The sequence below is a fragment of the Dendropsophus ebraccatus genome, chromosome 9 (assembly GCF_027789765.1).
Source record: "Dendropsophus ebraccatus isolate aDenEbr1 chromosome 9, aDenEbr1.pat, whole genome shotgun sequence".
Taxonomy (NCBI): Eukaryota; Metazoa; Chordata; class Amphibia; order Anura; family Hylidae; genus Dendropsophus; species Dendropsophus ebraccatus.
The window spans coordinates 8,982,038-9,008,489 of record NC_091462.1 but is presented as its reverse complement, the minus strand read 5'-3'; the positions used below and the strand labels follow the sequence as shown (position 1 = coordinate 9,008,489).

General features: G+C 46.5%; 1 protein-coding gene across 2 annotated transcripts; it reads left to right on the top strand.

Annotated features, from left to right (window-relative positions):
• Positions 1-6,790: 6,790 nt before the first annotated feature.
• MUC13 (mucin 13, cell surface associated) lies at positions 6,791-26,251 on the top strand. 2 transcript variants are annotated; one of them, XM_069982478.1, is made up of 12 exons: positions 6,791-6,895; positions 12,064-12,744; positions 14,158-14,283; positions 15,635-15,735; positions 15,922-15,980; positions 19,676-19,827; positions 20,767-20,907; positions 21,181-21,295; positions 22,089-22,126; positions 24,259-24,346; positions 24,615-24,819; positions 25,757-26,251. In XM_069982478.1, the coding sequence occupies exons 1-12, from the start codon at positions 6,841-6,843 to the stop codon at positions 25,796-25,798; spliced, it is 1,803 nt and encodes a 600-aa protein (XP_069838579.1). In that variant the 5' UTR covers positions 6,791-6,840; the 3' UTR covers positions 25,799-26,251. The 2 variants fall into 2 exon arrangements, with proteins under 2 accessions (XP_069838579.1, XP_069838578.1); XM_069982477.1 differs by having other exon boundaries at positions 24,612-24,819.
• Positions 26,252-26,452: the final 201 nt, after the last annotated feature.

Below are 26,452 nucleotides of genomic sequence, written 5' to 3'. Positions count from 1 at the left end.
GGACTGCAGGTGATATCAGTTGACTTCTCCAGGTTGCAGAAGTTTAAACTTCATCGTGTCCTGCTGATAGTTTTTTATGGGAGTTTTGCAGCATTTGGCTCTTCAGGTTGCAGCACTACAACCCCCATCGTTTCCAACTGGCAGTTCATGATGAGAGTTGTAGTTTTTCAGCTGGAGAGTCAAAGATTGGAATACAATGATTAGACAATGACACAGTACAGTCCAGTAATTATAGGGGGCAGTAGTGCAGTACATGAGGTGGAGGCAGTGACAGGGCATTAGAACATGGTGGCACATTAGAGTCATTGGATATAACGTTAGATATGACTTTGCCTGATCGGGTGAGATGGGGGGCCCCAAGTTAACATTTTGCACCAGGGCCCATCAGCCTTTAGCTACGCCCCTGCTATGAGCGCTCATAGTTACAGTTCAGATGGCAGCAGTGAGCGGGGCAGCAGCCCTGTCCAGCGGTCTTGAGCATAAGAGCTGGGCGTGGGGGCCCCACTGGATGTTGGGGGCCCCAAGCGATCGCTTGGGTTGCTTGGTGCCAAAGACCGCCACTAGTTGTATCACACTGTAGTGGTATGGGGCCAGTAGTTGTATCACACTGTAGTGGTATGGGGCCAGTAGTTGTATCACACTGTAGAGGTATGGGGCCAGTAGTTGTATCACACTGTAGAGGTATGGGGCCAGTAGTTGTATCACACTGTAGCAGTATGGGGCCAGTAGTTATATCACACTGTAGCGTTTTGGAGCCAGTAGTTGTATCACACTGTAGCATTATGGAGCCAGTTGTTGTATTACATTGTAACAGTATGGAGCCAGTAGTTGTATCACACTATAGCAGTATGGGGCCAGTAGTTGTATCACACTATAGCGGTATGGGGCCAGTAGTTGTATCACACTATAGCGGTATGGAGCCAGTAGTTGTATCACACTATAGCGGTAGGGAGCCAGTAGTTGTATCACACTATAGCGGTAGGGAGCGAGTAGTTCTATCAGATCGCAGTAGCACATTGCTGCATTTTTGCTTCCTGACCTGAACCTGTGGATGTATCACAAAGGTTAATGACTCGTTCAGGTCTCGTTCAGTCAGTCACTGGTTAATGCTACCTGTAAAAGGAAGTTCCTGATATAATTGATATCTGTATAATATTTGCCGAGGATTCAAACAATATAAAATGTGAGACGCGTCAAGAAGAAGAGGGCAGAAAATAAACCAATAAAGCTGATGACTGCGGGGAATTTACCTGCTGACAGAAGGAAGTAATGTGGGTACAGTGTTGCGACATGGCGTCACTGCCTGACACGGGAACAATGTATACTGACCCAAACACTGGAACAATGTATACTGACCCCGACACGGGAACAATGTAGACTGACCCCAACAGGGGAACAATGTATACTGACCCCAACACTGGAACAATGTATACTGACCCCAACAGGGGAACAATGTATACTGACCCCGACACGGGAACAATGTAGACTGACCCCGACACGGGAACAATGTATACTGACCCCAACAAAGGAACAATGTATACTGACCCCGACACGGGAACAATGTATACTGACCCCAACAAAGGAACAATGTATACTGATCCCCGAAACGGGAACAATGTGTACTGACCCCAACACGGGAACAATGTATACTGACTCCCGACACGGGAACAATGTATACTGACCCCCGACACGGGAACAATGTATACTGACCCCAACACGGGAACAATGTATACTGACCCCCGACACGGAAACAGTGTATACAACTGACACACATTATTAGCATCTGACACTTCATCATTATATAAAGTTCTGCTACTATTTAGTAGACTTCGAGGGGAATTTATTATCATTTATTACACACTTGCATATTCTTGCTTTCCTTGTGCAAAATTTATTTTAAGGGTACAAACAAACACACTGTATACGCTGCGTATTTACTGCTGCGATGTGCAGCAGATACGCAGCAGATTAGATCTATATAACTGAACACAGCATCAAATCTGCATCATCAAATATGCTGCAGATCTGCTGCGTATCTGCTGCGTATACGGTGTGTGTGTTTGTACCCTTAGGCATACATGCATTGCACTGCACCCGCCTCCAGTGACCCTACAGACTAAATAAATAAAAATAATTAAATATTTCCATATTTAGAAATGGAGCAGATCAAGGGAATCGAGCAGCCTTTCAAAAAGTGAATGCACCATCAGAATCTGCCTGGCGGCACCCATCAGGTCTTATGAAAATTGGTTTGAAGTGGTACATTCACTTAAGGCAAAAAGATGTCAGGAGGAGGAGGAAAGAGGGTCCTAGACAAGTAGTCTGGAAGGAGGCAGAAAAGTTTGGAGGAAGAATAACAATAAGAATCCATATTATTATTATTATCTACAGGTTTATATAGGTACGTTATCTAAAGTTTGCTTAAGGGTATAAACCCACACACCGTATATGCAGCGTATTTGCTGCTGCGATACGCAGCAAACTCGCAGCAAACTCGCAGCAGATTAGATCTAAATAACTGAACACAGCATCAAATCTGTACCAACAAATCCTCTGCGTTTTTGTTGCATATCTGCTGCGTATACGGTGTGTGGGTTTATACCCTAAAGGTAAACCATCAGGGTGGATTCAATCTGTACAGTAATAAAAGATACATACATATAGTACTAAGCACATGTAATAAAATATACATACATATAGTACTAAGCACATGTAATAAAAGTTACATACATATAGTACTGAGCACATGTAATAAAAAATACATACATATAGTGCTAAGCACATGTAATAAAATATACATACATATAGTACTAAGCACTGAGATTTCTCCACTTTTCAAATCCATTCCTGGCTTTGGCTTCAAATCTTTGGCAGAAAATCTGTCAGATAATCTTTCTGTGTTTGGCTATGTGCACACTGAGCAATTCGAGGAATTGTAGCTGAAAGTTTTCAGGCAGAATTCAAGCAGAATTTAAGCCCCCCATTGACTTCTATAGGATTCCTCTAGCAGATCTACAGCAGAAAATTCTGCTCGGAAATTCTGCAGTGTGAACAACAGAGCAGAAAACCCATTGAACACAATGGGACTTTGCTCTGTACATTTTTTACGGGAGGAATTTCAAGCTGAATTTCAAGCTGAATTCCTCGCCTTTTCCTCAGTGTGCACATACCCTAAATGGACCCTTCAAAGCAATTTTTAACGATCGTAAACAAGATTATTTATTGTTAACCTGAAATCGTTCATATATTGCACAGAACGATAGTCGTTAGATGGTTTACTCCATCTGATCCCAGCAAAATAAGGAACGATTTGGAATTACACTGAATGATTAGTGAATGAATGCGGAATTACAGCAAATGATTAACAAACAATTGTCCGACGATCAACGGCACACAAATAATTTTTTTGATCATTGCCTGCAATTACACAGGACAAATATCATTATCAAATTTAAAGGATATAACAATTTTCCACATGACCTGTGTAATAGGGCCCTTATTCACTTTTTTTAATTCTACCAATATATACTGTATTTTATTTCTTCCACAGCTTTACCAGTACAAAGAAAATATACAGATTTCAACATGTCATAATCATCCTGTTTCCCTTTATTAACCCTTTAGGCAGGCCCGCTTCTGCCATGAGGCGGAATGAGCCTTCCGCCTCAGGCGGCAGATTTTGCGGTCCGGCAGGGGGCGGCATTATGTCCCCCCTGCTGTCATTTTTGTTAAGTATCACTTAACAAAAATGACAGCGGCCGCTCACCTGTCCTGTCGCCTGCGCTCTCCACATCCCGTCAGGTCCCGCGATGTCACCCTGCAGCTGTCACGGACCTCCAGGCTGTGGTGAGTGCGGGGGGGATGCCGGCCATCACTCGGGGCGGCCGCCTGAGGTTTGCCTCAGGCGGCAGAAACCCCAGAATCGGCCCTGCCCTTAGAATGCCTTCACACGTACCAGATCCGCAGCAGATTTCACGTTGCGGGTTTGCAGGGAAATCCTCTGCAGATCCATGTAGTGTGAAGGTCTATGGGTTACATATCCTCAGCGTAATTTTCATTCCACTGCGAATATGTAAGCTGCCCCTTTAACCCCCCGCAGCCACCAGCCCCAGCCCGGAGCATACATTACCTGCTCGGCTGTCAGTGTCCGGGCTGGCTATGTATGTGTGATGGGGGTTCAGGAGAAATGCTTATGTTATGGGGTCTCTGTAGCTGTCAGTGTCCTGGCTGGCTGTGTTATGGGGTCTCTGTAGCTGTCAGTGTCCTGGCTGGCTGTGTTATGGGGTCTCTGTAGATGTCAGTGTCCTGGCTGGCTATGTTATGGGGGCTCTGTAGCTGTCAGTGTCCTGGCTGGCTGTGTTATGGGGGCTCTGTAGCTGTCAGTGTCCTGGCTGGCTATGTTATGGGGGCTCTGTAGCTGTCAGTGTCCTTGCTGGCTATGTTATGGGGGCTCTGTAGCTGTCAGTGTCCTGGCTGGCTATGTTATGGGGGCTCTGTAGCTGTCAGTGTCCTGGCTGGCTATGTTATGGGGGCTCTGTAGATGTCAGTGTTCTGGCTGGCTATGTTATGGGGGCTCTGTAGATGTCAGTGTCCTGGATGGCTATGTTATGGGGGCTCTGTAGCTGTCAGTGTCCTGGCTGGCTATGTATGTGTGATAGGGGTTCAGGAGAAATGCTTATGTTATGGGGTCTCTGTAGCTGTCAGTGTCCTGGCTGGCTGTGTTATAGGGGCTCTGTAGATGTCAGTGTCCTGGCTGGCTATGTTATGGGGGCTCTGTAGATGTCAGTGTCCTGGCTGGCTATGTTATGGGGCTCTGTAGATGTCAGTGTCCTGGCTGGCTATGTTATGGGGCTCTGTAGATGTCAGTGTCCTGGCTGGCTATGTTATGGGGGCTCTGTAGCTGTCAGTGTCCTGTCTGGCTATGTTATGGGGCTCTGTAGATGTCAGTGTCCGGGCTGGCTATGTATGTGTGGTGGGGGTTCAGGAGAAATGCTTATGTTATGGGGGCTCTGTAGCTGTCAGTGTCCTGTCTGGCTATGTTATGGGGGCTCTGTAGCTGTCAGTGTCCTGTCTGGCTATGTTATGGGGGCTCTGTAGCTGTCAGTGTCCTTGCTAGCTATGTTATGGGGGCTCTGTAGCTGTCAGTGTCCTGTCTGGCTATGTTATGGGGGCTCTGTAGATGTCAGTGTTCTGGCTGGCTATGTTATGGGGGCTCTGTAGATGTCAGTGTCCTGGATGGCTTTGTTATGGGGGCTCTGTAACTGTCAGTGTCCTGGCTGGCTATGTATGTGTGATAGGGGTTCAGGAGAAATGCTTATGTTATGGGGTCTCTGTAGCTGTCAGTGTCCTGGCTGGCTGTGTTATGGGGGCTCTGTAGATGTCAGTGTCCTGGCTGGCTGTGTTATGGGGGCTCTGTAGAGGTCAGTGTCCTGGCTGGCTGTGTTATGGGGGCTCTGTAGTTGGCAGTGTCTTGGCTGGCTGTATCTGTGCTGCTGGAGGCCAGAGGATGGGAGGATGGTGCCTCACAGACACACGCTGCAGTTTGGCGGTGGGGGCAGGGGGGGTTTCTTTGCGGTCGGGCCCCATAGCAGCTGCGTGGTCTGCCTGATTGTCTGATTGAATAAGAGGGGTCTAAAGAGGAACAGAGAAGTCTTGAGAGCACAGAGGTATCAGAGGGTGGACAGAGGAGTCTGGTGGGGCACAGAGTTTGGAGGGACAGATGAGTCTGGCAGTGGCTTATTGCCCTTCCTCAACCAGAACACTCAGCATGTATGTGTGATGGGGGTTCAGGAGAAATGCTCTATCTATCCAGCTTTAGGTGTTGAGGTGTTTTCAAAGGAGAACAAACCCTTATGTTATGCCCCACATAGATGTACAGTGATATTAGGGGGCACTCAGGATACGCCCCTCACAATAGCAGGTGAGTTCAGGGATCTTGGGGCAGGATCAGAGGGGATCAGCTCACTACATGGACCTAGGACAGGTAGAGGTCATCCATTATAGACACCTCCTAAGTGTAGAGAGTTCCTGGTCATACTGAAGTGATGGGCTGGGTGTGACTGCAGTCATATAACCCTGAACAAGACAACTCATTGTTTCCCTGTGTGGAGGGGCGAGTATGTAGGGTCATATTCACACTCCTCCATAGGAATGTGCAGATACGGGGATGGGTGACGTCTGTCCGATAACATTACCTAACTGTAAATCTTTTCTTATAGTCATTTGCTGGATCCAAGGTTTATTATGTGTCATAAAATGAACTACAACCCTCATCGTGTTACTCAAAAGATGCCAGAACATGAGGTGCGGGCCTTATCTCTCCTGTGACATGGTGATATAAATAGACCTTGCTTCCTGGACATTAATGACATCTATAAAGATTGTTATCGGAGTATAAGGCAGTGTGACCAAAGTCCGCTCGCTCATACCATCATGGTGTTAACCCTGTAATGTCCCCGATCATAAGTTATGGGGTTACACTGTCTATACGGGTGGTATACACAGCACAAAAATCTGCATATTTCTTTGCATACAGCCGTTTCCGTTACAATTAGTTCTGAATCATCTGAATATAACAGATAAGTAACGGAATATTATTATAACAGTTATTATCACCATTATTATTATTGCTATAATAACCTTATCAGCGATGGCTGTGTTGAGTGCGGCGCGCTTGGTCGGTCGCTTGTCACATCTCTTGTGCTTCATGTATCCATCCCACCATTAATTATCAACCGCAGGGTAATTAGCGTCTGACGTCAGGTGTGAACTCTGGACCTATAAGAAGTCGCGGCGCCTCCTCCGGGCAGTCAGTACTCGGTGGCTTCGTAGGCAGCAGACATGAGGGGAGTTGTCGCTTTTTGTCTGATTTTTCTGGTCATCCCAGGACTAGAAGGTAAGAAAAGTAGATGTGACAGGTCATGAGGGGGCCTATGGGCAAGAGTCACATGGATACAGGGGAGACATTTAATTTTTGCCATATACCCCCCCCCCACCACCACCACCACCTCTGTAGGCAGTGATATATTATATCTATGTATTATAAAATTTCTGACATGTCGAGATGATGGGAAACTGTTACTGTAGTGCTAATATACAGAGCAGAGGTACTACAACCCTCAGCATGCCCTGACAACTGCAGGTGGCTTATTCAGATGATTGTTCTACGGAAACGTATAAGAAGAATGATGTGGTAGCCAAGCTCTCCCCCACCCTATGTAGCCGTTCAGTATCTTCTCTTCACTTGTTATAATACTGCCTTCACTACAGGGTGACAGACGCACCCCTGACAGCTTACCTGAGATCCCATAATGCACTGCTCTCTGCTGAGATGTGTATTAGGAGATGTATCCGATTACTGTCCGGTCCCTGGTGGAAACACTACATATCTGTCAATGCAGCACAGCAAAGTGCAATACAGACACTCAACCAGCAGAGGTCAGCGGGGAGACAGAAAAGCAGAATTGTGAAAGCAGCTCTGGATGTGAATGTAGTGTTAGGGTAGCTTCACACGGGCGGGCTCGCAGCGAGATTCTCGCTGCGAGCCCGGCAGGTCCTGTCAGTTTCCATAAACTACATACTTGCTGCGGACCGCAGCGAGTATGTAATTGTACCGCGCTTAACTCCTTCTACTCCCGCCCGGCTCCCCCGCTGTAAGCAGCATACATTACCTGTCCTTGCTGCACGGGTCCGGCGTCCTGCTCTCCCGCCCGGCCAATCAGTGGCTGCGGCTGGGCAACACACTAATTGGCCGGACGGGAGAGCAGGACGCCGGACCCGAGCAGCAAGGACAGGTAATGTATGCTGCTTACAGCGGGGGAGCCGGGCGGGAGTAGAAGGAGTTAAGCGCGGTACAATTACATACTCGCTGCGGTCCGCAGCAAGTATGTAGTTTATGGGAACTGCCAGGACCTGCCGGGCTCGCAGCGAGAATCTCGCTGCGAGCCCGCCCGTGTGAAGCTACCCTTAGAGTAGTGAATGCAGCTCTGGGTGTGAATGTAGTAACAGAATTTTGAATGCAGCTCTGGATGTGAATTGTAATGATAACATAAGGCGATTTGGTGGAGATCGGGGAAGAGTCAGGAGGCCCCCATAACCTTATACTGTTGGCTGATCCCACCGGTCGGTTCGCTTTCATAAAGGGTGTATAGGATCTTGTGAAATGTAAAGTACAGGAGTTACACATCACCGGCCATGGAACCTGTTAGTAGGTGGGGAATTGCTTTATGCTGGGATTACTGTTCACCGAGTAGCTGTGTTAACAACATGGCGGCTGTGAAAGTCTTAGGGGTCAATAATCTGAAATAGTGACGTCAATGCACGTTTATTGCGGCCATCAGCACGGGATAAACAAGTTGAAGTCAACAAGATAAGACGAGCGCCCGGGTGAGAAGATCTGCGTCACCGGCTATTGCGATTATAGGGCAATAAAGTGTACATAAAAAGACAGCCGCTAAATACTTTGTACCTTACTCTCATAGTCCCCTGAATACTCTGTACCTTACTCCCATAGTCCCCTGAATACTCCGAACCTTACTCCCCTATCCCCCATGAATACTCCGCACCTTACTCCCACAGTCCTCTGAATACTCTGTAGCTTACTCCCATAGTCCTCTGAATACTCCGCACCTTACTCCCACAGTCCTCTGAATACTCTGTAGCTTACTCCCATAGTCCTCTGAATACTCCGCACCTTACTCCCACAGTCCTCTGAATACTCTGCACCTTACTCCCATAGTCCTCTGAATACTCCGCACCTTACTCCCATAGTCCTCTGAATACTCTGCACCTTACTCCCACAGTCCTCTGAATACTCCGCACCTTACTCCCATAGTCCTCTGAATACTCTGTAGCTTACTCCCATAGTCCTCTGAATACTCTGTAGCTTACTCCCATAGTCCTCTGAATACTCTGTAGCTTACTCCCATAGTCCTCTGAATACTCTGCACCTTACTCCCACAGTCCTCTGAATACTCAGCACCTTACTCCCATAGTCCTCTGAATACTCCGTACCTTACTCCCATAGTCCTCTGAATACTCTGTAGCTTACTCCCATAGTCCCCTGAATACTCCGCACCTTACTCCCATAGTCCTCTGAATACTCTGCACCTTACTCCCATAGTCCCCTGAATACTCCGCACCTTACTCCCATAGTACTCTGAATACTCAGCACCTTACACCCATAGTCCTCTAAATACTCCGCACCTTACACCCATAGTCCTCTGAATACTCTGTAGCTTACTCCCATAGTCCTCTGAATACTCTGTACCTTACTCCCATAGTACTCTGAATACTCTGTAGCTTACTCCCATAGTCCTTTGAATACTCTGCACCTGACTCCCATAGTCCTCTGAATACTCAGCACCTTACTCCCATAGTCCTCTGAATACTCTGTAGCTTACTCCCATAGTCCTTTGAATACTCCACACCTCACTCCCATAGTCCTCTGAATACTCAGCACCTCACTCCCATAGTCCTCTGAATACTCTGTAGCTTACTCCCATAGTCCTCTGAATACTCTGCACCTCACTCCCATAGTCCTCTGAATACTCCGCACCTTACTCCCATAGTCCTCTGAATACTCCGCACCTTACTCCCATAGTCCTCTGAATACTCTGCACCTCACTCCCATAGTCCTCTGAATACTCAGCACCTTACTCCCATAGTCCTCTGAATACTCTGTAGCTTACTCCCATAGTCCTTTGAATACTCTGCACCTTACTCCCATAGTCCTCTGAATACTCTGCACCTCACTCCCATAGTCCTCTGAATACTCCGTACCTTACTCCCATAGTCCTCTGAATACTCTGTAGCTTACTCCCATAGTCCTCTGAATACTCTGCACCTCACTCCCATAGTCCTCTGAATACTCCTACCTATGTGAAGGATTTTCAGTGACAGTGCCCCTCTAAGATGTTCTAGTGTGTATTAAAATCTACCGTAGATGTTAATTACTGGTGTTCTGCTGTTAGGTGTTTGTATGTTTCCTGCTTGTCCTGACTGATGGGACATCCTCATCCTCATCCTCATCATCATCAATCTCATTATCCTAAGTCTAATCATCATCCTCAACATCCTCCTCCTCTCCATTATTCTTCTCCTCCTCCTCTCCATCATTCTTCTCATCCTCCTCTCCATCATCTTCCTTAGCCTCCTGTTCAGCATCACCCTTCTCATCCTCATCCTCCTCTTATCATCATTATTAACCTCTTTATCATCCTTATTTTCAGCATCCTCCTCATCTTCCTCAACCTTGTCTTCCTCCTTATCATCCGTCTCATCCTCCTACTATCATCTTTATCATCCTCCCCATCATAATCAGCATTGTCCTCCGTCACCTCTTTATTTACCTCCTCATCCACCTGTTATCATCTCCATCATCATCATCTTCATCCTCCTTATCCTCCTCTTGTCAACCTCCTCTACATCCTCCTCCTCCTGTCTATCCTCCTCTTAACATCCTCTCCTTCATCTATTATGATCCTCATCCTCCTCTTGTCTATCCTCCTCTTATCATCTTTACAATCTTTTTTAACAATCTCATTATCCTAATTCTAATCATCATCCTCATCTTCCGCAATAGCACCATCCTTTTGATTCTCCTGTTATATATCATCTTCCTTATCCTCCTGTTCATCAACACCTTGATCATCAACCCCCTCCTCTCTCTTCCTTCTCCTCTTCTTATCACCATCTTCCTTATCCTCCTGTTCATCATCACCTTTTTCATCCTCATACTCCTCTTTTCATCTTTATTACCCTTTTAGTATCCTCCTCCTGTCTATCTTCTTTTCACATCCTCCTGTAATCATCTTTATCATCCTCCCCAACATTATCAGCAATGTCCTCCTCCACCTCTTCATCCTCCTCTTATTATCCTCTCTATTCTTACTATTCTCTCCCTCATCCTTATCCTGCTCCTGTCTATCCTCTTTATCATCCTCCTCTTATAAACTTTATCATCCTCCCCAATATAATCAGCATTGTCCTCCTACACCTCTTCATCTAATTCCTCATCCTTCACTTATCATCCTCTCCATTATCATCATCATCATCATTCTCCTCATCCTTCTCCTCCTCCTATCTATCCTCCCTTACATCCTCCTTTTATCATCTTTATAATACTCCTCTTAAAAGAGAAGTCCAGCGAAAATTTGTATTAAAGTATTGTATTGCCCTCCAAAAGTTATACAAATCCCCAATATACACTTATTACGGGAAATGCCTATAAAGTGCTTTTTTTCCCTGCACTTACTACTGCATCAAGGCTTCACTTCCTGGATAACATGGTGATGTCACTTCCTGGATAACATGGTGATATCACTTCCTGGATAACATGGTGATGTCACTTCCTGGATAACATGGTGATGTCACTTCCTGGATAACATGGTGATGTCACTTCCTGGATAACATGGTGATGTCACTTCCTGGATAACATGGTGGTGTCACTTCCTGGATAACATGGTGATGTCACTTCCTGGATAACATGGTGATGTCACTTCCTGGATAACATGGTGATGTCACGACCCGACTCCCAGAGCTGTGTGGGCTGTGGCTGCTGGAGAGGATGATGGCAGGGGGACACTGAGGGACACAGGGCACTGGAGGGACACTGAGCATCCCTCTGCCATCATCCTCTCCAGCAGCCACAGCCCACACAGCTCTGGGAGTCGGGTCGTGACATCACCATGTTATCCAGGAAGTGACATCACCATGTTATCCAGGAAGTGACATCACCATGTTATCCAGGAAGTGAAGCCTTGATGCAGTAGTAAGTGCAGGGAAAAAAATCACTTTTTGTGCATTTCCCGTAATAAGTGTATACTGGTGATTTGTATAACTTTTGGAGGGCAATACAATACTTTAATAAAAATTTTCGCTGGACTTCTCCTTTCATCATCATTAATATAATCCTCATCATTCTTCCCTTAATCATTCTTTTTATTCTCCTTCATGCTCATTCTCTCTCTCATCATCCTCATCACTCTCCTCATTCTCATCATCAATATTGTTGTTATTATTTTTATTATTATTAACCAGGAGATTTTGTTCTTTTTTTGGCAGTTAATGCAGCGAACACAAGTGCAAATAGTACAGAGAGCACAACCACAAGTGCAAATACTACACAGAGCACAACCACAAGTGCAAATACTACACAGAGCACAACCACAAGTGCAAATAGTACAGAGAGCACAATCACAAGTGCAAATAGTACAGAGAGCACAACCACAAGTGCAAATACTACACAGAGCACAACCACAAGTGCAAATACTACACAGAGCACAACCACAAGTGCAAATAGTACAGAGAGCACAATCACAAGTGCAAATAGTACAGAGAGCACAATCACAAGTGCAAATACTACACAGAGCACAATCACAAGTGCAAATAGTACAGAGAGCACAATCACAAGTGCAAATACTACACAGAGCGCAATCACAAGTGCAAATACTACACAGAGCACAATTATAAGTGCAAATACTACACAGAGCGCAATCACAAGTGCAAATGGGAGTTCCTCAGACAATGCAACCGCCACAAGTACAAGTAAAACTCCAGGGAGCGTGAGTGACACAGACAGTGCAAAGACCACAAGTGTAACTCCTACAGAGGGCACAAATCAGAATGTGACAGATATCTCAAACCCCACAATGATGCTGGATACAAAAACATCAGGAACACCGAAGACAAATAACCCTAGTGACACCACCACAGAGAAGAGCACCGCTTCCGTGACCACCGCCAGTAAGTGCCATCAGACAGATGTGGATGTCACATGTCGCTTACCTTTAACCGGGGATGAGGAACCTTTGGCCCTGCCAAAGGTAAGATGGGAATTGTAGTTTTGCAACAGCTGGAGGGATGAAGGTTCCCCATCTCTGTCTTACACGATCCAAGTGCACAGACCATGACTATGTATCACAGACTGTGTCTAGCACACAGATGTGTGGATGAGGCCTAAAAGCCCCGTAACATATGTCAAGAACGATCATTGCCGATAATCAGCCTGTGTATGAGGTTCATTGATCAACTGACAAACCTCTTGTTCATCAGCTGATCGCCGCTTTTAAAGGGGAAGTTCACACAAAAAAATCTTTCAAATCAACTGGAGCCAGAAAGTGTTAGACATTTTTAATTTCCTTCTATTAAAAAATCTCCAGTCTTCCAGTACTTATCAGCTGCTGTACGACCTGTAGGGAGTGGTGTATTCTTTCCAGTTTAGAAAGCAGGAGAAGTTTTCTATGGGGATTTGCTGCTGCTCTGGATAGTTCATGACATAGACAGAGGTGGCAGCAGAGAGCACTGTGTCAGACTGAAGAGAATACACGCAGGAGATACAGCAGCTGTTAAATACTGGAAGACTTGACATTTGAAATATTTTTGTTGTTGTTGCTGGAATACCTCTTTAAGCCTAATATGACTGAGTTTACAATGTATGAATCTAGATTAGTGTTCCCCAACCTATGGCCCCCCAGCTGTTGCAAAACTACAACTCCCATCATGCCCTGACAGCCGAACAGCTAAAAAGCCAAGGTCTGGGGGACACCGAGGTCATCAGTAGGGATGAGCGGACCGTCGGACCAAAAGTCAGCACTCTCTCATTATGCCTTTGATCCCGGCCACATAATTGCAATCCCTCGAATATGCGGCCAGGATATTCTAGGGAATTCAACAGCGATTCCCTGGAATATCCTGGCCGCATATTCGCGGGATCGCAACTATGAGGCCGGGATCAAAGACATGATGAGAGAGCGAACTGCTTTCGGACCGAAAGTCCGAGCAGTTCGCTCATCTCTAGTCAGCAGCACAAATCTCTCCCCTGTCCTGTTTCTTACAATATGTATGAGTCTGGTGTTCAGAGTAATACGTGCGTTCACACCTACAGGATCTGCAGCAGATCTGCAGCAGATTTGATGCTGTGTTTAGTTATTTAAATGAAATCTGCTACAGAAAATTAGCTGCAGATCCTGTAGGTGTGAACGCACCATAACAAAGCCTCAGCTGTGATAACTGTTAGGTCTCTGGATGTAGACATGGATGACTGACAGTAAGCAGTGATATATAGTGAAGAGTGGGGATCTCTGCAGCGTACTCTGTAATATCCATATAATCTCTACCTGTGACATCACTGCTATGTGTATTTGCATTTCTCCGCAGAGCCGCCATCCTGTTCAGACAACCCCTGTGGGAAAGGCTCCACCTGCCTCCAGCTCTACGACACCTACGAGTGTCAGTGTCCTCTCAACTATCGCTATGACGTGACTAACAAAACCTGCACAGGAGGTAAGCGCAGTGACTGTGCCTGCAGCCACCTAGCAAGCCTTAAAGCCTGACAGTGGCCAACAGAGCATGCTGGGTGTTGCAGTTCTAAAATATAGAGAGCCACTTATTGGAGGGGCAGTGTAGGGGTGTTAGATCAGAAAACCATACAGATATGGGCCACCATGCTATGTCTAAATCAGGGGGGGTCAAACTCAGGCCCTCCAGCTGTTGAATAACTAAAATTCCCATCATGCCTGGGCTCCTGTGGTTATCCACAGCAATGATAGACAGATATACAAACAGTAGATGCCCTGTATGTTCACGTTGTCAGAGCAAGAGGGACTCTATAGCAATTAAGACAGTCACAAGTTGTAGAACCTGGTGTTGGGCGTTTGTTACCTTGCAGCGCCACCTGCTGGACTGTACAGAGAGTTGTAAGAATTCTGGGAATCCCATTGATGTAATCTGTGTGTTATCAAATCTAATCTATCTATCTATCTATCTATATATATATATATATATATATATATATATATATATATATATATGATCTGTGTTATTTATATGCAATTTGTCTCTATAATCTATGTGTTATATATATATATATATTCTGTGCATAATCTACATGTAATCTGTGTGTTATATATGTAATCTGTTTTATATATATATATATATATATATATATATATATATATATATATATATATAATCTAACCTAGAGAAAAAAAGAATGGCCCTGCAACCCCACTGTCACAGGACCAAACCCACTGGGCTCCCCCACACCCCATAGGTGCAGAAGGCGGCCGCCAAGGTTGTATTTTATATGTTCTCCCCTTTCTGAGTGGCTAGCACTCCTCCTTGTAAAACCCATGTAACCCCAATTAGCAGGAAGCACCTGTGTACACATGGTAAGTACCTCCTCTTTCTCCCATTCTACCTGCTGGTGCATTGGTAAGAAGTAAGACCTTGTGGGTGGGTGTGGGGCAGTGGGTTTGGTCCTGTGACATTGGGGTTGCAGGGCCATTCTGCAACCTATTAGTTATCTTTATGTGATCTGTAGGTAATCTATGTGCTATTTAAATGTAATTTGTGTGTTACCTATAAGCGATATATAAACTGTATGCTAGCTATGAGTTATCTATATGTGATATATATATATACTGTATGCAATCTATGAGTTATTTATATGTGATATAGAAATACTGTATGCAATCTATGCATTGTCTATATGTGATCGGTAAGTAATCTGTTGTCTATATGTGATATATATATATATATATATATATACTGTATGCCATCTATGAGTTATCTATATGTGATTGGTATGTAATCTGTGTGCTGCTTATATGTAATCCATGTTCTTCTCCTTTAGGTAAAAGCTTCTATGGTGAATTCATATTAAAAGGGGTAACCTTTGATTCCAGCCCAGCATCCGAGGCGTACACTGCACTATATAGGGAGGTGCTAAATGTGGTAAGAGCGCCCATAGTTATTACACCTATTACACACCTATTATATCAGTGATGTCATACAGGGGGCGGGACTGTGACTACCTATCAGACAGGATATAGGGGCTGGTTACCAGCAGTAATAGAGTGAGGTGGTTGTCAGTGATACAGAGTGATTAGTAATAGAGATGATCTGGTTTTCTCTCCACAGTCTGCGGTCTCATTTACAGGTCAACAAGATTATCTGGGCACAGTCGTACTAAAGATGAGGTGAGTGCTGAAAGGATGATGGGAGTGCCAAGAGGACGATGAGAGTGCCGAGAGGACGATGAGAGTGCCGAGAGGACGATGAGAGTGCCGAGAGGACGATGAGAGTGCCGAGAGGACGATGAGAGTGCCGAGAGGACGATGGGAGTGCAGAGAGGATGATAGGAGTGCAGAGAGGATGATGGGAGTGCAGAGAGGACCCTCCTATACCTGACAGCCAGTCCTCCTAACACCCCCCCAATACCTGACAGCCACTCCTCCTAACACCCCCCCCCCCCCCCACAAAAAAAAAAATAAACCTGACAGCCACTCCTCCTAACAACCCTCCAATACCTGACAGCCACTCCTCCAAACACCTTCCCAATACCTGACAGCTACTCCTCCTAACAACCCCCCTAAACCTGACAACCACTCCTCCTAACAACCCTCCAATACCTGACAGCCACTCCTCCAAACAACACTCCAATACCTGACAGCCACTCCTCCAAACACCCCCCCCAATACCTGACAGCCACTCCTCCAAACACCCCCCCCAATACCTGACAGCCACTCCTCCAAACACCCCCCCCATACCTGACAGCCACTCCTCCTAACAACCCCCCTAAACCTGACAACCACTCCTCCTAACAACCCTCCAATACCTGACAGCCACTCCTCCAAACAACACTCCAATACCTGACAGCCACTCCTCCAAACACCCCCCCAATACCTGACAGCCACTCCTCCAAACACCCCCCCCATACCTGACAGCTACTCCTCCTAACAACCCCCCTAAACCTGACAACCACTCCTCCTAACAACCCTCCAATACCTGACAGCCACTCCTCCAAACAACACTCCAATACCTGACAGCCACTCCTCCAAGCACCTTCCCAATACCTGACAGCCACTCCTCCAAGCACCTTCCCAATACCTGACAGCCACTCCTCCAAACACCCCCCCCCCCAATACCTGACAGCCACTCCTCCTAACACCCCCCCCATACCTGACAGCCACTCCTCCAAACACCCCCCCATACCTGACAGCCACTCCTCCTAACACCCCCCCCCAATACCTGACAGCCACTCCTCCAAACCCCCTCCCAATACCTGACAGCCACTCCTCCAAACACCCCCCCCCCGAAACCTGACAGCCACTCCTCCTAACAACCCCCCAATACCTGACAGCAACTCCTCCTAACAACCCCCAATACCTGACAGCCACTCCTCCAAACACTCCAATACCTGACAGCCACTCCTCCAAACAACCCCAAATACCTGACAGCCACTCCTCCTAACAACCCCCAATACCTGACAGCCACTCCTCCAAACACCCCCCCAATACCTGACAGCCACTCCTCCAAACAACCCCAAATACCTGACAGCCACTCCTCCTAACAACCCCCAATACCTGACAGCCACTCCTCCAAACAACACTCCAATACCTGACAGCCACTCCTCCAAACACCCCCCCAATACCTGACAGCTACTCCTCCAAGCACCTTCCCAATTCCCGACAGCCACTCCTCCAAACCCCCCCCCCCCAAAAAAAAACAACTGACAGCCACTCCTCCTAACAACCCTCCAATACCTGACAGCCACTCCTCCAAACACCTTCCCAATACCTGACAGCCACTCCTCCTAACACCCCCCCCCCCCCCCCCAAAAAAAAACTGACAGCCACTCCTCCTAACAACCCTCCAATACCTGACAGCCACTCCTCCAAACACCTTCCCAATACCTGACAGCTACTCCTCCTAACAACCCCCCTAAACCTGACAACCACTCCTCCTAACAACCCTCCAATACCTGACAGCCACTCCTCCTAACAACCCTCCAATACCTGACAGCCACTCCTCCAAACAACACTCCAATACCTGACAGCCACTCCTCCAAACACCTTCCCAATACCTGACAGCCACTCCTCCAAACATCCCCCCCCAATACCTGACAGCCACTCCTCCTAACACCCCCCATACCTGACAGCCACTCCTCCAAACCCCCCCCCCAATACCTGACAGCCACTCCTCCAAACACCCCCCCCCCCCCGAAACCTGACAGCCACTCCTCCTAACAACCCCCCTAAACCTGACAGCCACTCCTCCAAACACCCCCCAATACCTGACAGCCACTCCTCCAAACAACCCCCAATACCTGACAACCACTCCTCCAAACAACACTCAAATACCTGACAGCCACTCCTCCAAACACCCCCCCCAATACCTGACAGCCACTCCTCCAAGCACCTTCCCAATTCCCGACAGCCACTCCTCCAAACACTCCAATACCTGACAGCCACTCCTCCAAACAACCCCCCCAATACCTGACAGCCACTCCTCCTAACAACCCCCCAATACCTGACAGCAACTCCTCCTAACAACCCCCAATACCTGACAGACACTCCTCCAAACACCCCCCCCCATACCTGACAGCCACTCATCCTAACAACCACCCAATACCTGACAGCCCCTCCTCATAACAACCCACAATACCTGACAGCCACTCCTCCTAACAACCCCCCAATACCTGACAGCCACTCCTCCCAACAACCCCCCAATACCTGACAGCTATTCATCCTAACACCCCCCCAATACCTGACAGCCACTCCTCCAAACAACCACCCAATACCTGACAGCCACTCCTCCTAACAACTCCCCAATACCTGACAACCACTCCTCCAAACAACCCCCAATACCTGACAGCCATTCCTTCAAACACCCCCCCAAAACCTGACAGCCACTCCTCCAAACACCCCCCGATACCTGACAGCCATTCCTCCAAACACCTCTCTAAAACCCGACAGCCACTCCTCCTAACAACCCCCCAATACCTGACAACCACTCCTCCTAACAACCCCCCAATACCTGAAAGCAACTCCTCCTAACAACCCCCAATACCTGACAACCACTCCTCCAAACAACACTCCAATACCTGACAGCCACTCCTCCAAACACCCCCCCAATACCTGACAGCTACTCCTCCAAACACCCCCCAATACCTGACAGCCACTCCTCCAAACACCCCCCAATACCTGACAGCCACTCCTCCAAACACCCCCCAATACCTGACAGCCACTCCTCCTAACAACCCCCCAATACCTGACAGCCACTCCTCCAAACACCCCCCAATACCTGACAGCCACTCCTCCAAACACCCCCCAATACCTGACAGCCACTCCTCCAAACACCCCCCAATACTTGACAGCCACTCCCAAGGAAACCTACCCAGTATACTGTAGAGTTGACTGTACACCCACCCTGCCCTCCCTGACATCTACCCTCCCTGACATCTACCCTCCCTGACATCTACCCTCCCTGACATCTGCCCTGTCACCCACCCTGTTACTTCTGTGCTGGACTCCAGCTAAGGGTCCTCTTACACAAACAGATAAATTGATTAAACGCTTGTTTAGCAAACAACTTTCTCTTGTAAACAACAGGCGTTTAGACAAGAAGATAAATGAAAGTCATTAATGCCATAGTAATTGCATTTGTATCTATACACTGTGATTATTGGTAATTGTGTTTGTATCTATACCCTGTGATTGTGGTCGTATCTATACACTGTGATTATTGGCAATTGCATTTGTATCTATACACTGATTATTGGTAATTGCGTTCGCCCTGCCATACCACCCCCTGGTACCCCTTGTATGCCCTGCCATACCACGCCCAGTTACCCCCTGTCCGCCATTACCTGACCTCAGCTTTTCTCTTTTAGCGCTGTTGCATCCAAATCTCAAACAAGAAACAGACGAAGCGTCACAGATGTTAGCGCCAAAGTGACTCAACTGTTCTCAACGGGCACAAAGCTGACCGAAGCCGAAGTAACTGATGCCATAAAGAAAAACCTTCAAGTGGCAGAGTATAGTGGTAAGTGTCCAGTGTACAACATGGCAACTCAGACACTACCCACACCTATACCTTCCAGTATACAGAATCCACATTAAGGCCATGTTCACATGGCGTAAGAGATCAGCCGTTCCGTGACCCGGGTCACGGAGCGGCCAGTCTCTGAAAAGATCATCCCAGCCGGTACTGTAGTACGGGCCGGATGATCTTCCACGCCGCAGAGTTCTGATGTGGGCACATCCGCGCGCGCCCGCATCAGAACTCACCACAGCACACTATGAAGCCGCTCACTTCATGGTGTGCACTGACAGAGCTTTCTGTTCAATGAATAGCGGCCACAAAAAACTGACATGTCAGTTATTTGCGGCGCCGCTATACTATGTGTATACGCTCCGGCCAGGACCCTATAGACAGCAAGCCAACTTATTTTTTCATATTACCTACGACCGTTGTTGCAATCGGCAATAACGGCCGTAGAAATACGAAAAAATATGTTGTGTGAACATAGCCTAAACATGGAGGGATTGTCTACATCCACTAATCCTGCGGCTCTGGAGGTGACTGGAGGATAAGACATGATGTAACAGCAGAATAGTGAGTGCAGCTCTGTGGGTGACTGGTGTATGAGGCAGGATGTAACAGCAGAATAGTGAGTGCAGCTCTGGAGGTGACTGGAGTATGAGGCAGAATGTAACAGCAGAATAGTGAGTGCAGCTCTGTGGGTGACTGGTGTATGAGGCAGGATGTAACAGCAGAATAGTGAGTGCAGCTCTGGAGGTGACTGGAGTATGAGGCAGAATGTAACAGCAGAATAGTGAGTGCAGCTCTGGAGGTGACTGGAGTAAGAGGCAGGGTGTAGCAGATGATCGTTATATGTGATATATGAAGTGATATGATCTCACGTCTTGGACATGTCATGGCGCAGGGATCCCCCATTGATTGTCATCTCCTCTCTTGCAGCTCGAACCATCTGTAATGGATTCTACTGTGACGAAGCAACTACAGAATGTCAACCAACACCGGATGGTCAGGGAGCTACATGCACTTGTCTGAATGGGTTTTATTCCTCCTCTGTAGAACATGCAGTGACAACCTGCAGAGGTGAGACCCGGCCACCATTTACCCCGTGCTGTACCTCTCTAGCTGGCAAAGCTGGGTGACAACCTGTATAGCTGCCATTACAGCCCACTGTCCCCAAGACTTTTGGATGGAAGGTGTGCTCAGTTATATTACATTACCTGCTCCATCAGGACTCCTGTCCGGGCGGTGATGTTGGTTGTAACAAAGCTCTCCGCCCAGAGCGTCCAGCTCTCCTCTTCAGGTAACAACATATGGTGGGCCTGGTCTTATAGGTATCGCTCTTCTATGTTTCAGATTGTTCGCCTGACTGTTACCTGGATAACACAAGATACTGCAATCTAGACTCCAAGTCTGTTTCAAGCTGTGACTGCCGCCCTGGATACAAGATAAACAAGGACACATGTCAGAAGTGAGTCCTGTGGATACAAACGTACTGTGCACCCACACAAACAGCAAGATGTAACTTTTATGTACAAAAGATATTAAAGTCTAAGGGTCCTATTAGATCAAGCGATATTTTGACAATAAACAATCGCTTTGGCAAGCGACCTGAAATTGTTTACCCAATTACACTGAACGATGATCGTTACTTGCGGTCGCCCTGTCCTTGCTGATCGTTCCCTTCAGAGGTATTACACCTACAGCACCTATGGTAGCGACCGAAGCACGTGTTATTACACCGAGTTGTGAACGATTCGCCAAAGTATGAACAATGATTTTAGGTCCAGGTCCAAACAAGCGATCAACGATTTCTTGTTAGTCGTTTATTTTTTGCCTGCAGTTGCACGAAATGATTATCGTTTCAATCCGAATGATATAACGATTTTTTGAACGATAATCGTCCTGTGTAATAGGGGTGAGTCCGGACACACCACACAATATCACTGTGATAACACTACATAAGAAGATAACACAATTTAGCAATGCAACAAGATAGAATGGAACACGGCATAACACTACATAATAATGCAATAAGGTAACACAATGTAACAATGTGTAATAATCCAATAAGGTAACACAATCTAACAGTGTATAATAATGCAATAAGATAACGCAATGTAACACAATGACGCAAATAACCGAAATGCAACAGTGTAACATGACGGCAATCTAGTGCAACAATTTAACATTATACACATATATAAAACAATGCAGCAGCAGCTCCTCTTCACCCTCTCACCAGCCTTCTTATTTTCTTGCAGATGTGACTTTGGATATTCTGGAGTAAACTGTGAGGACAGTGAGTATCTGCAGGGAGCTCATACTCTGTATAGGGACCACAGGGGGCAGAAACATTGTTCCATGTGACAGCTAGTAGTACAGCAAAAGAGAGCAGACAATGTGGTTGTCACTGGTATGGGGACATGATGGCTGCCACTTCTATGGGGCACCATGGCTGTGTTATGAGGATACTAAGGCTGTCATTTTTATATGTGGGAATCATTGATGTCACTGTAATAAGGCAGCATGGCCATCACTATTATGGTGTACTGTGGTGGTCACTGTTATGGGGGCACCATGGCTGTCAGTCTTATGAGTAACTGTGGCTGTCACTGTTATGATGTACTGTGGTGGTCACTGTTATAGGGGCACTGTGGCCATCACTGTTATGGTCACTGTTATAGGAGCACTGTGGCCATCACTGTTATGGTCACTGTTATAGGGGCACTCTGGCCATCACTGTTATGGTCACTGTTATAGGAGCACTGTGGCCATCACTGTTATGGTCACTGTTATAGGGGCACTCTGGCCATCACTGTTATGGTCACTGTTATAGGGGCACTCTGGCCATCACTGTTATGGTCACTGTTATAGGGGCACTCTGGCCATCACTGTTATGGTCACTGTTATAGGGGCACTCTGGCCATCACTGTTATGGTCACTGTTATAGGGGCACTCTGGCCATCACTGTTATGGTCACTGTTATAGGGGCACTCTGGCCATCACTGTTATGGTCACTGTTATAGGGGCACTCTGGCCATCACTGTTATGGTGTACTGTGGCTGTCACTGTTAGGGCCCTATTACACCAGGTGATTATCAGCTGTATTTGGCTGATTACTGGCAGATTCGGACGATAATCATTTGGTCTAATAAGTTGTGTTAAAAGGAACCGATCAGCCGGCACGCACAATGTCGGCTGATTGATGTTGACTGATCAACATGTTGAATCACAACAATCATGACAGTGATGGTCTGCTTCCTGTCTCTCCCTATAGGTGTCACTCCTATAAAGCACTGTGGCTGTCACTGTTATGGGGAACTTTATCTGTCACTCTTATGAGTCACTGTGGCTGTTACTGTTATGGGATACTTTGGCTGTCACTCTTATGAGTCACTGTAGCTGTCACAGTTATTGGGCACTGTGGTTGTAACTGTTATGGGGCACTGTAGCTGTCACTGTTATGGGGAACTGTGGCTGTCACTGTTATGGGGCACTGTGTCTGTCACTGTTATTGGGCACTGTAGCTGTCACTGTTATGGGGAACTGTAGCTGTCACTGTTATAGAGCACTGTGGCTGTCACTGTTATTGGGCACTGTGGCTGTCACTGTTATGGGGCACTGTGTCTGTCACTGTTATTGGGCACTGTAGCTGTCACTGTTATGGGGAACTGTAGCTGTCACTGTTATAGAGCACTGTGGCTGTCACTGTTATTGGGCACTGTGGCTGTAACTGTTATGGGGCACTGTAGCTGTCACTGTTATAGAGCATTGTGGCTGTCACTGCTATGGGGCACTGTGGCTGTAACTGTTATGGGGTACTGTAGATGTCATTCTTATAGAGCACTGTGGCTGTCACTGCTATGGGGCACTGTGGCTGTCACTGCTATGGGGCACTGTGGCTGTCACTGTTATGGGGCACTGTGGCTGTCACTGTTATAGAGCACTGTAGCTGTCACTCTTATAGAGCACTGTGGCTGTCACTCTTATGGGGTACTGTAGATGTCACTCTTATAGAGCACTGTGGCTGTCACTGCTATGGGGCACTGTGGCTGTCACTCTTATAGAGCACTGTGGCTGTCACTCTTATAGAGCACAGTGGCTGTCACTGCTATGGGGCACTGTGGCTGTAACTTATGGGGCACTGTGGCTGTAACTGTTGTTGGGCACTGTAGCTGTGTCTTTAATAGAGCACTGTGGCTGTCACTCTTATGGGGTACTGTAGCTGTGTCTTTTATAGAGCACTGTGGCTGTAACTGTTATGGGGCACTGTGGCTGTCACTCGTATAGGGCACTGTGACTGTCACTGCTATGGGGACAACGTGGTGGTCATTGTTATGTCTGTTATTGTTGTGTAGAGAATACCCTCTTTGTACTCCTTCCTCATCATTTTAACATTGCGCTCTTGCCCCCCTGCTTTCTCCTCCTCAGATTATCAGCTCATCCTGGTCATCGTTGGTGTAGTGCTGGGTGTAGCGGTACTCGCCTTGCTGGGTGCAGTGATCGGTGTTGCTGTCAGGTGAGACACTAAACACTTTGGGTATTACAGTATTCACCCCCTTCCACTCCTCCCGAGCCTCCAAAGACAACACATTGGGCACAACCATATAATTCTGGGTTCTCTGGAACAGCCCCCATTCTAGTACTCACTATACTGCAATGCTGTTTTAAAGGGCAAGTTGCCCCGATATTTACCTTCTTGCTATGTCACGCTATGTCATGTTAGCGTGCCTTAGGCCTGTTTACTGCTATATTACTGACTTTCTGACTGGACATTTTCCCAGCAGCTCTAAGAAAGGAAAGAAATATGAAGACAGAACGGCGCTGATTAATAGAGATGAGACAGCGTTCGGAAATGGAAGCCCCGCCCCTATACGGCTCTTCCCCAAAGTTCAAGCTAAGCCTGATCTGGGTGCGGTGAACAATGGTGCCAATGTATATGATGACAACGAGGAGTATAACCGCAACATCCCTAAGCGGGACTACGATGAGGTGCGTAGTGGCACAGTGGCTAATGACTGCACCAGGATTGGAAAAACATAGAAACAGTGCCACGTCTGTTCTCTGACTGTGTGTGGTATTACAACTTGGCTCCATTAACTTCAATAGAAGTGAGCTGCAATACCACACACAAACTGAGGACAAAAGTAGCTCTTTTTCTAGAAGAAATGTGTTTTTTCCCCCAAACTTTTATTTTTCTTTGTTATAATTTTCATATGTCATGAAAAATTAGTTAATCAGAATGATCAAGTACTGATGATTGATTCAATACAGTATATATGAGGTACGTAGTTTACAATCTTAACATAAAACAAAAAAAAGAACATAATAAACATATAGTTAGTAATCAAAATCAGAACCAACTTCCCTCACATATAGTCTCTCTCCTCGCTAGGACCTACCATAATTCTGGATAATGTTATGGGATATGACTTTCTCAGTGCAGTTTCTGTATCCATGACAGTAATAGTCGGAGAGCCTAATTCTTTGAGAAATCCGCTATGTTTTTCCAATACTGCATGACTTCAAAGGGGTTGTTCGCCAAATTTTTTTTTTCCAAATAAACTGGTGCCAGAAAGTGCCAGAGATTTGTAATTTACTTCTATGAAAAAATATCCAGTCTTCCGATTCAGCTGCTGTATGTCCTGCAGGAAGTGTTATTTTTTTCAGTCTAGAGAGCAGGAGAGGTTTTCTATGGGGATTTGCTACTACTCTTGACAGTGCCTGACATGGACAGAGGTGGCAGCAGAGAGCACTGTGTCAGAATAGAGAGAATACACCACTTTCTGCAGGACATACAGCAGCTGATAAGTACTGGAAGACTAGACATTCTCTGGCACTTTATGGCACCAGTGGATTAGAAAGAAAAAAATGTGGAGGTGATTTTAAGGTGAAGCCCAATAAACTTTGATTTTTTTTCCCCTTGCAGAATCCATGGTATGAAATGGCCAAAAAAGAGCGGAATTATTAGTGAGCGGCCCCTGGGTGGCGCTATTATCCTGCATTATTATGTATCATAAGTGCCCCGAGCTTATTGGCAGGTACAATGAGTATGTGTGACAACGAGAGAGGGACCGGCAATGACCCCAGACAGGCGCTGGAGCCGCCACTAGGCTTGGAGGACGCCTGGACTTCACGCACTGCGTTTACTTGAAGATCTTTATTATATTTTTCTCTGTAATTTATTTTATGATAATAATGGTGAACACCCAGCACTGGCAATTATAGGGTAAAAGAAAGAAGACGCCATGATGTGACTGAAGGTGAGATGAGCGTCCTGCACTGACCTCTGCACATACAGATATATATCAGTCAGCTGACTAGAAGGATAATGGCTGACAGCAGAGGGCAACAGCGCCCTCATCTGACTACTTTTCTAACATTAACATGTTTATTATTAATATTAAAAAAATATATATTGTGATTTGGAGTCAGCGTCTTATTGTGGTAGTGTGTGTGATGACATGTCATTATATCAGTGATGTTATACAGGGGGCTGGGCTGTGACTACCTCTCTATACACAAGCTATACAGGGGGGCGGGGTGTGACTATCTCTCTATACACAAGATATACAGGGGGCGGGGTGTGACTACCTCTCTATACACAAGATATACAGGGGGCGGG

What these genes read in the sequence shown, in the direction of transcription:
- MUC13 (XM_069982477.1), top strand. Translation starts at nt 6,841, where the DNA reads ATGAGGGGAGTTGTCGCTTTTTGTCTGATTTTTCTGGTCATCCCAGGA. An exon ending in CGCTTCCGTGACCACCGCCA is followed by an intron (nt 12,745 to 14,157) that starts GTAAGTGCCATC and finishes ATTTCTCCGCAG; the next exon opens with AGCCGCCATCCTGTTCAGAC. An exon ending in TGCAGTGACAACCTGCAGAG is followed by an intron (nt 20,908 to 21,180) that starts GTGAGACCCGGC and finishes TCTATGTTTCAG; the next exon opens with ATTGTTCGCCTGACTGTTAC.